Source organism: Tetrao urogallus, assembly GCF_951394365.1.
Source record: "Tetrao urogallus genome assembly, chromosome: 1".
NCBI classification, from domain to species: domain Eukaryota; kingdom Metazoa; phylum Chordata; class Aves; order Galliformes; family Phasianidae; genus Tetrao; species Tetrao urogallus.
The window spans coordinates 90,820,247-90,830,027 of NC_136813.1; the positions used below are offsets into that span (position 1 = coordinate 90,820,247).

Consider the following 9,781-nt stretch of genomic DNA (forward strand, 5'->3'; position numbering starts at 1 on the left):
GTATGTCTAAAAATTTCTTTATCTATTCTTATCTAAAAAAACTTTATCTGTGCTTTGCTCTCTGTTTTTATGCTCTAGTAAAAGAAGGAACAGTTAAATGGTATTTCTATTTCTATACATTTGGTAGCAGTAAGGTAGAAAAGATGATAGCAATCAGGTACCCAGTCTGCTTGCACTCTCAAAATGTGGTATATAAATTTACTGCTTCCTGCCTCCATATTGGTTTTTTATTTATTTATTATTGTATTTTATTGTCTATTTATGCAACTTGAGGTATAATGATGTGAGAAAATAACCATACTTGCCAATACTGTGGGCTTGACTGTCAGACCAGATGATTGCTGTGATTTCTTACAGATTTCTGATTTGAGCCTGTTTGTAAAGGAAACAATTGATTAAAAGGGGTTATGCTGCTCTCAAATAGCGGCAGGGCCAGAAATGAGGTGTATAGTGAAATCACACCGGGTACAGTGTACCCAGTCTTGGTACAGTGGGTATTACTTCATATTAACTCATAAATAGCTTATCTGTGGCAAAGTGACAATAGCACAAAACCTGAAATGCATAATCCCAATAACACTGATCATCTGATAAACCTGCAGTTCCTTGCAAAATGTCTACAGATAAATGAATTCAATGCTCAAAAAGTCACTTTGCTGGGACAGCTGTTACGATTTTTGATTTATGCAATTGCTTCATTTTAATCTTTTAGCCAAGACAGACACTGCTTTCAAGGCATTTCTGGATGCTCAGAATCCCAGACGGCAGCACTCTTCCACACTGGAGTCTTACCTCATCAAACCCATCCAGAGGATACTGAAATACCCTCTCCTGCTGAAGGAGCTCTTTGCTCTGACTGATGTAGACAGTGAAGAACATTATCACCTTGATGGTATGGAGTTAACCTACATTCCTCTTCTCTTTTTAACTTCTGGTCTGGAGCCCTTCTCCTGCCCTTCCTTTCAAAGATTTAAAAATATTTTTCATCTCCTTCCCATTTTCTCTCTCTTCTGTAGTGGCCATAAAAACAATGAACAAAGTTGCCAGCCATATTAATGAAATGCAGAAAATCCATGAAGAATATGGGGCAGTGTTTGACCAACTCATAGCAGAACAAACAGGAGAGAAAAAAGAGGTAATAAACAATATGTAAAGAAAATAAATAGGCTGTTCTTTTGGTGCCTGTGGCGTGAATGTTAAATTTTACCAAATAGCTACCGTTCCTTCTGTGTCATTGAAGTAGTTCCTGTGCAAAGAGGTAAATCCCAATCCAATTAAAAAACTGTTTCTCTGTATACAGCTCAGTGAGTAGAACCAATGTAAAGAGTGCATTCATTCACTTTGAAGGTTGTGTTTGGTTCAGAAACCCAGTTCAACTTTTTAATGTCCATATCTTGGCTCTTCTCTCTCAACACAATGTCATCCCACCAGTCTGAGTAGATGGATGTCCTGAGGCAAGCTTACATTTATCTCTTCAATCACTTCACAGAGATCAAAATGAGTTCCAGTGTGCGAGAAACTACTATTTCTGATTCAGAAAGTGTGCTAGTGGACTTGATATATGAGAGTCCCGGACTTCAGTCCAGATCTTGCAGAGTGCTTACTGAAACACCTGAAGGTTGAATGTGCTCAGTCTTGGGTGCAGTAGGCTGTGGAAGATGTGTTGAAGTTTCAAACTGAGACTTGGATCGCTCGTTTACTGAGTAGAATGTAGGCCTGCAGTCCAACAGTGCCATCAAGGAGAGTAGTGTGAAGTAATGGGCAAGGTGAGGAGAGACTTGAGGAGAAGGTGGAGGCATGCTGAAGCTGAGTGCTGAAGGGCTAGTGTGAGTTTGGTATGGATGAATGCAAGAGAGACATGACCATACGAAGTAACGGTAGTAAGGTTTTGCCAACCACTGAGATGAAGATCAAGCTTAAGAGCTGCTGTGAAAATACAGGATACAGGTGGTGTGGGATTGAACGGTCCTGGGAAAGTTTTAAGTGAGCAACTTACATACCAGCAGTGTGGAGAAGCAAGTAGTGGGAGAGAGCAGAGAAGACCAGATGCCCTTGGCAAAGATGTGGTGATCCTGGCAAAGAGGAGTTGGGAGAATGGGTCAGGACTTCTGTTGACAAAACAGCTGTGGCTTGGTGTTAATTTGGGAGAAGAGACAGCAAACGTATCTTAGTGTTGCTCTTGTTGTCAGGGAGAGCTCAGGTTGTTTCACTCATGTTACCTGTGATATCCTTCTCTGGGTGAAGTTTGCCTTTTGCAAAAGGATAGCCCCTAGACTGGAGGTTGCCCTTGAGTTATCGCTTTGGGAGAAGTCAAAGAAAAAGATCTGGTTGCTGCAGTGGCATTAGTATGCGTATCCCAGCAGTCATTAAGAACTCCATTATTAGTCCATTTCCATCAGTATGATTTTCAAAGTGAACCTTTGGGGGAAATCACAAGCCATGGCAAATCTGGGGGGAAAGTTGCTGCAATTGCTTAATCTGGTGCTATCTTTGAACTTTACCCCAAACTGCATGAGTGTGAGTGTGTGAGGGAGCATGCCTAAATGTTCAAACGAAATATCACAAGGCTGGTAAGAGGAAGGATGGCAAAGGAGCAGACAAAAACACAAGGGAAAGTGTTTATGTTTTTCTCATTTTTGCCAGTCCTGGCTGCCTGTAAAATTTTGAGAGCCAGGCTGAGTCTGATTTCTTATATATGCCCTCCAATTAAAGATTTACACACATCTACTGCCATCTGTCTGTTTGCACGCACTTGCTGTCATCTGGTTAAATAACCTATTCCAAAAATGTACTTGTATTTTGTTTGTTTGTTTTAGAATTAAGTCCAGGAAAGTTTTCTTGAACTGAAATTCAAGAAAGAAAACTTTGGACTGAAATACACTGTTTCTTTGTGCATGTGTTTGTGATTGACAGGTTGCAGACCTTTCCATGGGGGATTTGCTCTTGCATAACACAGTGATATGGCTTAATCCTCCTGCTTCACTAGGGAAATGGAAGAAGGAACCTGAGCTGGCAGCATTTGGTTTGTATCCTAGTAGTTTTATTTCAGATGTGTGAGAAACTGTATCATGTTCCTTACCAGATATTTGTTGAAGGTAATTGAGCATTGTCTTCTGTAACACTGGCTGGATCTTAAAACTGTACTGGTCAAATTTTGTTCTGTGTTCATCTAAATTTGGTAAAAAAAAAATTGGAGGTGATTGCTGTAATAGTGCAAGAGATTTTTAAACCCATATTCCAGGCTATATGTTGAGAACTATGCAGAAAGATATTTGCATCTGAAGAGATATATTTTGGTAGTCTGATATATGCTAACTGCTTCACATCCTGTTGGATAGGGCTAAGGCTTGATGAGGCTTTGCCTTTCTTCTTCATGCCTCCTGCCAAAAATGTTTTGAGCATCTAAACTTCAGAGAGTACTTAAAGCTAAGCCAGAACTCCCAGAGAGTTGCTTCAGAGTAGTCTGTCTTTCTCCCAAGTACTGTTTCTTGGGTGGCCAGATGAGGAATTGATGCTGTTGGCATAGATTTCAAGGTCTTTCCACTGCACTGAAGCATGATACATTGCAAAGTTATATTGGCAAATCATCTACTTGTTACTTTCAATGTTAAGTCAAGCTCAGCATTACTTGTTAGGCTTTGTTTGTTCCTAGACTTCTTCATAAGCGATAGGTTTTTATGTTGCTGTTTTCAGAAAGCTATGCAGGTTAGAAAGCCACTGGTTTTGATTTTATTTTATTTTTTTTTTACCAAACAGCTTATGAATGGAGAATCTTTCATCTTTGCTCTGAAGAGCATATAAAAATTGACTGCATTGCTGTAAGCTGGGAAACCTTGAAGCTGAGTAGCCTCGTGAAAGCTGCTGGGAATGTGCAGCGACTTTAAGTACTCCCAACAGCTTTAAACTGATGGAATAAAATGTCCAAAATTAAGTGTCCATGTAGTAATGGTGTGCTAAAAGCTGTTGAGCTTGGGCTTTTTGCTAGGATGACTCATGCCTCCTTGACTCAGTTAAGGGCTGTCTGAAGAGCTGAAATGTCTGTGTGCTTGGGCATGTAGGAAACCTTTTCCCAACCTTATTTACTACATGGCTTTTGTTTTTTTAACTTTCTTCTCCAGTGTTCAAAACTGCTGTGGTCCTTGTGTACAAGGATGGTTCCAAACAGAAGAAGAAACTTGTAAGTTGTGTGGACCATTTCTGTGCCGCTGTGTACATTTGTAGTAGTTCACTAATCCAGATTTGCTTTCCATAAAGCTGTGCTGCCTGTGATTGCTTTTGCATATCTGATCTTTGCTTACAACCATGCAAACAAGGATTTGAGGAATTCTGAGTGGCTTCCTATTCAGCCTGAAGCCAGTGTTTTGCAAATGTTTGTTTAATTTATCCTTTACTGTCTGCTGGGCTCTTCATGTTGCTTACCACATCCACTCCACGCTGTGGAGTGGACTTTCATGGAACAAGGTACCACCTTGAGTGAGTCTCTTGTGTTTGGCTCTTCAGTCAGTGTATACAAATCAAATGTGAGAGCTGTCAACTTTCTTAGTGAAACACAATGCCTTTGCTTCAGTCCTGGCTGTTAGTTTTAAATGCCACTGAGGAAGTGGTAGCTGCTCTTGGCAAATAAGGTGTGCCAGCACTATGAATCACCAGATCCTTCTGGAGTCAGAATTTAAAGCTATGGTTCACAGTGAACACGTGACTTAATGCAACAGGGAATATATTTTATAATATTATAAGAAACACTTTGATTCCCATATACAGCATAAACCAAAAGTGTGATTTGAAATGCTAATCTTTTAAGTTGACTGGACACAGAATGACTTTGGAGTGACTAAAGCAAGATCAGTGCACATTCATGAGCGTATGTGCAATGGGAAGTGTGAGTGTAGGATTAGTCTTAAACGATTCTTGAAGGAATTGACAAGAGTTCATTGGTCTAATGGTTGCTTTGGTCCAGAACTTAACAAGATTTTCATAGATAGGCACTTCAATGTTGCTAGTTACTGAGATGATGTAGAGAAAAAAGAACTGCAACAAGTCTTTAGCTGGGCATTTTCAGTGCATAGCAATGACAACTGTCATTGAGATCTGAATATCCCAATTTCTTAATGGTGTTTTGAAATTCTCCCAGGGAGGATCACATAGAGCTTCAATTTATGAAGACTGGGATCCATTCCGCTTTCGTCACATGATACCTTTGGAAGCACTGCAGGTTCGAGCATTGGCAAGTGCAGGTAATGTTCTAGCTGCAAAAATTTGGTAATCCTTTCAACCTTTGTTTTGGGAACATTCATTGACTAACCAATGTTTGTCCTTAGTGCATGTGTGTGCAGCTCTGGGGACCTGAAAATGGAATCCACAATCAACAGCAGTAACAACCCTGGAGAGAAACAAAGGGGCAAAAGCTCCAATTCTGTATTTTCACTTTGTCAGTTTTTTTTTTCTTTTTCTGAAGGCAGTCAAGGTTTTAGAAAACCTGAACAAAGTTGCTCCTGGCTCTGGCTCATTTTGTTCCTCTTCTAGAGACTTGAAGGAGATCTTGCAGCTATGAAACAACAGAGCTAGTGAATTCTGTTTGTTGTGACAGATGACAAATGGCAGTGAAGGTCATTATTTAAGACTGAGATTTTTTTTAATATATTCTCCCGGTACATAAGCAAAAGTGGAAGGAACATGTAACTTAGCTGTCTGCAGAAGTTACACCTGTAAGATATGGCAATACTGGAATATATGGAGTACCTGAAAAGCCTTTTTTTTTCTGTTACTCTTATAGTACTGAGTGAGTGCATATGAAGCTTTACTAGATTTTGGCCAATTTATGTGGTGTTTCATTAGCCACTTGCCCACTACTGCTTTTCATCCATGAATTAATATTATTTTCAACACATGATTTGTTATCCCACACAACCTTTAACAATTTTTCAGGGTTACAGAATAAATATTCTAGCTAAGGTTAAGCATGAGAGCCTGTTTTATGAAGTGCTGTTTGCTTTTGCTTTAGATGCAGAGACCAATTCTGTATGTGAGATTGTCCACGTTAAATCTGAGTCTGAAGGCAGGCCAGAAAGAACGTTTCACCTTTGCTGTAGGTAAGTGTATTTCCAAATCTTCCAATGGCAGCTGCATCCGTGGATCCCAGTTTGCCTGTATCATTCATCTAAGACAGTCTGGGAGCTGCCTGGGGGGAAAATTAGGGAGAGCATGTTAGAACCTTTATGAAACTCTACCTAAGATAAAGGCATATATTTGATCAACCTCACTCACAGGAATGTCCTTTTTACACTTTTCCTTTCACAAATTTACATCCAATTAAACTTCTGGATCTTTGTGCCAGATAGCTGCTAACATGTCTTGTTCAGCTGGTACCAACAACTGGTGCCAACAACTTCCAGCTATTGTCCTTAGGGCATTAGTCTTTCCTTAGATGAATTTTGTCTGTCTTTTTTGTGGTGGTTGCCCTGCTGTGTTTTAGACTTCAAATGAGAACTTGCAAACTTGCCAGGATCCAACAGAGGTGATATCAAGCCAGGTCCCACTATTAGGCAGTACAGATCTGCAAGACTTCTTGGTGTGTGATTACAGGCTACAAATTGAGATTTAATTAGTCACCACAGGTCAGCTTGATGTTTATCAGACAAAGCAAAGTGGTTGGTTTTGGAGAAAAAGCAGTGCATGGCAACAGGATTCGTTAATAAACAGCATGTTTGTTTTCTTTGGTATCTGTTGCAATAACTATAGATTTGGCTTTGCCTTGAAAATGCTATTTTAAATTGAGTCTTCCTGGGAGTAAATGTATGCCAGTCAGTGTGCGGTTTTAAGTTACAGTACTGGTCATTAATTATCTCATTTACAGTGAGCTTTTGGCAGTTTGCAAGAGGTAACTCTGCCTCTTGTATTCTCTCCTCTTTTTCAGTTCACCAGAACACAGGAAGGACTTTCTGAAGGCAGTGCATTCGATTCTGCGGGATAAGCACAGAAGGCAGCTTCTCAAAACCGAAAGTTTGCCCTCATCCCAGCAATATGTTCCTTTTGGTGGAAAAAGATTGTGTGCTCTAAAAGGTGCAAGGCCAGCCATGAACAGGGCAGGTACTGTAGGGCTACAGACTTTCAAGATCCCAGTAACCCCAGCACCGTTGTAGGATGTGGTGGTGTCTGATACTTGCGCATTGCCATTTGCATTCTCTCTTGTGTATGGAAAAACAAACAAACAAACAAAAAAACCCTGCTGTTTTTTCCATGCTTCACCTCTTCCAGAGCCTTAAATTGCCTCTACTTACCTTGCTTTGCACTTGAGGCTCAGCTTCAGAGCAATCCTCCTGGCATGGAAGGGAGAAAAGGAATTCCTGTTGATACCAATTGGCTGTGCACTTTAATCTAGAAATGGGTCTCAACTGAAGAAAGCAGAAGCCCACTGCATATTTTTTTAAACAGAAGCATGTACAGAATTTTTGAGCTAACCCAAGCACTTTTAAAGTAAAATGCACAAGAAAGATCTGCGTGGTTTGAAGAGACAGCTTGTTATGCCCTCCATTTTAGCCTTTTCAGCCTTATGGCTAAAGGCACATGCTTCTACTTCTTGTATTTTGAGAGGCATCCACTTGATATTCTTATTGTAATGTTCTGTCCTAAACCGTGGATTTTCCTTTTCAGTTGACTTCAGGCAAAACCAGTGAGAAAATCCCAGGGAAAAACAGGTTTTCATTTTCAGAACACTAGATGATGGAGGGATGAAACACTTGCTTCCAACTGAAAAATACACAGCACCGCTGCGTGTTTTGTTCTGGTCTGGTTTTTTTTTTTTTCTTTTTTTTTTTTTCTGCTCATTAGATCCAGCAGTGTAGACAATCCGGTTTTCTGTTCCTCTTCTGTAATGGGCAGGCCAGACCAATAGCAATTTTAGCAGCATGGCTTCTCACTTGAAGTGATGTTAGCCATCTGCTTCGCAGACGCTTAAAATCATAAGCAAGAAGATTTGAGAGAAGGCCAGATTGCAATGGTCTTAACAGTGCTCCTTCAGTCAGCCTGTGGGGCTGATGTGTAGATGCCAGGCCTTATTTTATTTTGGCTTGTCAGTGCATTTGCATGATGAATTCTGCTGAGATGAAAATCTTTCGAAGTCCAGATCTTTCACTATAGTTAAAATCTGCAACAGCTTAGCTGTTATCCTTTGTGCATGTTTTGAGGCTCAGGGATATTAAAATGTAGCCCATGCTCCCCAGGCTGCTAGAGTTTAATGAATATGTTCTGCAAGCGCTAAGATGCTGTTGAGTGAAGAAGGACAAACTGTAACCTCACAGTTCACCTGCTTGCAGCGGAACTGAGTGTATGCACGTAAAGTACTGGGATGCTGCAAGTCCTCCAGCTGCAGGATTCATCCCCTGCTTTTTTGTCTCACAGGCCTCTTAGGATGATGTTCCTACCAAGATGTGAATTTGCTAATTGGGCCTTTTGCAAAAGCTAATAGACCAGCTGATGCTGAGTAAGGAACTTCTGAAAGGGTTGGTTTCCCCCCCCCCCACCCCCCCCCTTTCCCTAGCAGGGAGAAAGTGGAGAAAAGGCTAGCACAGCTTGGATAGAAAACATGACATAGGTAAAGCAACAATTCCAGCACCTTCAGTACTGAGGTAGCTGTTTGGAAACCTGTAATGTTGCTCTAACCCGAGACAAAGCAATTTCCTGTATTGAGGTGTAAGGCTAGCTGGGTTTTGCTGTGTACTGATGGCAGGGTGCTTCTTGCAAGAAGCTGAGCTGAACAGATGCACTTTGTGCTGGCTGGCTGCCTACCACTTAGGAGGAACAGTAATTGTGGGCCATTATCCCAGCCATGGATCTGAGTAGCAGAAAACCCTTTTTCAGCTGGAGAGAGACTTGTGCCGAGGAGCTGAGTGAAGCCCACAGGGAGGATGCGGAATGCCTAGGTCATTATTGGGAGTCTGCCTGGTTTGTGCCTAGCGGTGTTACATAAAGGGCCCTTGGAAGACTAACTTTCTAGAGAGAATTGTACCGTGTGTAAAAAGCCTCTGGGGTTTTATCTTTGTGTGTGCACAGTGTCAGCCCCAAGCAAGTCTCTTGGGAGGAGGAGGAGGCGGCTGGCCCGAAACAGGTTTACCATTGACTCAGATGCCGTCTTCACAAGCAGCCCCGAAAAAGAGCCCCAGCAGCCCACGCACGGTGGGGACACTGACCGCTGGGTAGAGGAACAGTTTGACCTTGCTCAGTATGAGGAGCAGGAGGACATCAAGGAAACGGACATCCTCAGCGATGACGATGAGTACTGTGAGGCCATGAGGGGTGCCGTGGCCGAACGAGACCTTCGGGAGCGGCTGCAGGCAGCCTCCATCACGTGCCGCGGAGACCGCTCGCGCCCGGCCATGGACACGCACGCCTCCAGGATGACCCAGCTGAAGAAGCAGGCGGCCTTGAGCGGCATCAACGGTGACGTGGAGGGCCACGGCGAGGAGGTCATCTGGGTCAGGCGTGAAGACTTTGTCCCGAGCAGGAAACTGAACACGGAGCTCTAAACCGGTCCCCTTCCCTGCCCAGATGCGTAGGTCTCCCCATCCTGCCCGCTCTCCCTCCCGCTCTCGGTGCACCGCCGAGAACCAGTCCCCATAGATTGCACACTTGCACACACCATTATGGCAGCTGAATTGGTCTGAAGCCATGCGGCCACACTTTAGGCAACTGTAAAACGCTCAAAATCTTGGAACGGAATAACCTTAAGGTCCTGTCTTACGTTACCAAGGGCTTTCACACTATTTTATTTATTCTAACATAATCA

General features: G+C 42.2%; 1 protein-coding gene across 2 annotated transcripts in view; it reads left to right on the forward strand.

Moving 5' to 3' along the window:
• TIAM1 (TIAM Rac1 associated GEF 1) overlaps window positions 1-9,521 on the forward strand; it is a gene marked incomplete at both ends in the record, with an annotated part of 78,955 nt that extends 69,434 nt beyond the window's left edge. For both annotated transcript variants that reach the window (XM_079548589.1, XM_079548588.1), the window contains 8 exons: window positions 713-892; window positions 1,017-1,135; window positions 2,914-3,022; window positions 4,119-4,177; window positions 5,132-5,234; window positions 6,002-6,089; window positions 6,914-7,086; window positions 9,049-9,521. In XM_079548589.1, the coding sequence (XP_079404715.1) occupies window positions 713-892; window positions 1,017-1,135; window positions 2,914-3,022; window positions 4,119-4,177; window positions 5,132-5,234; window positions 6,002-6,089; window positions 6,914-7,086; window positions 9,049-9,521 (1,304 nt within the window). The remainder of the gene's footprint in view (window positions 1-712; window positions 893-1,016; window positions 1,136-2,913; window positions 3,023-4,118; window positions 4,178-5,131; window positions 5,235-6,001; window positions 6,090-6,913; window positions 7,087-9,048) is intronic.
• Window positions 9,522-9,781: the final 260 nt, after the last annotated feature.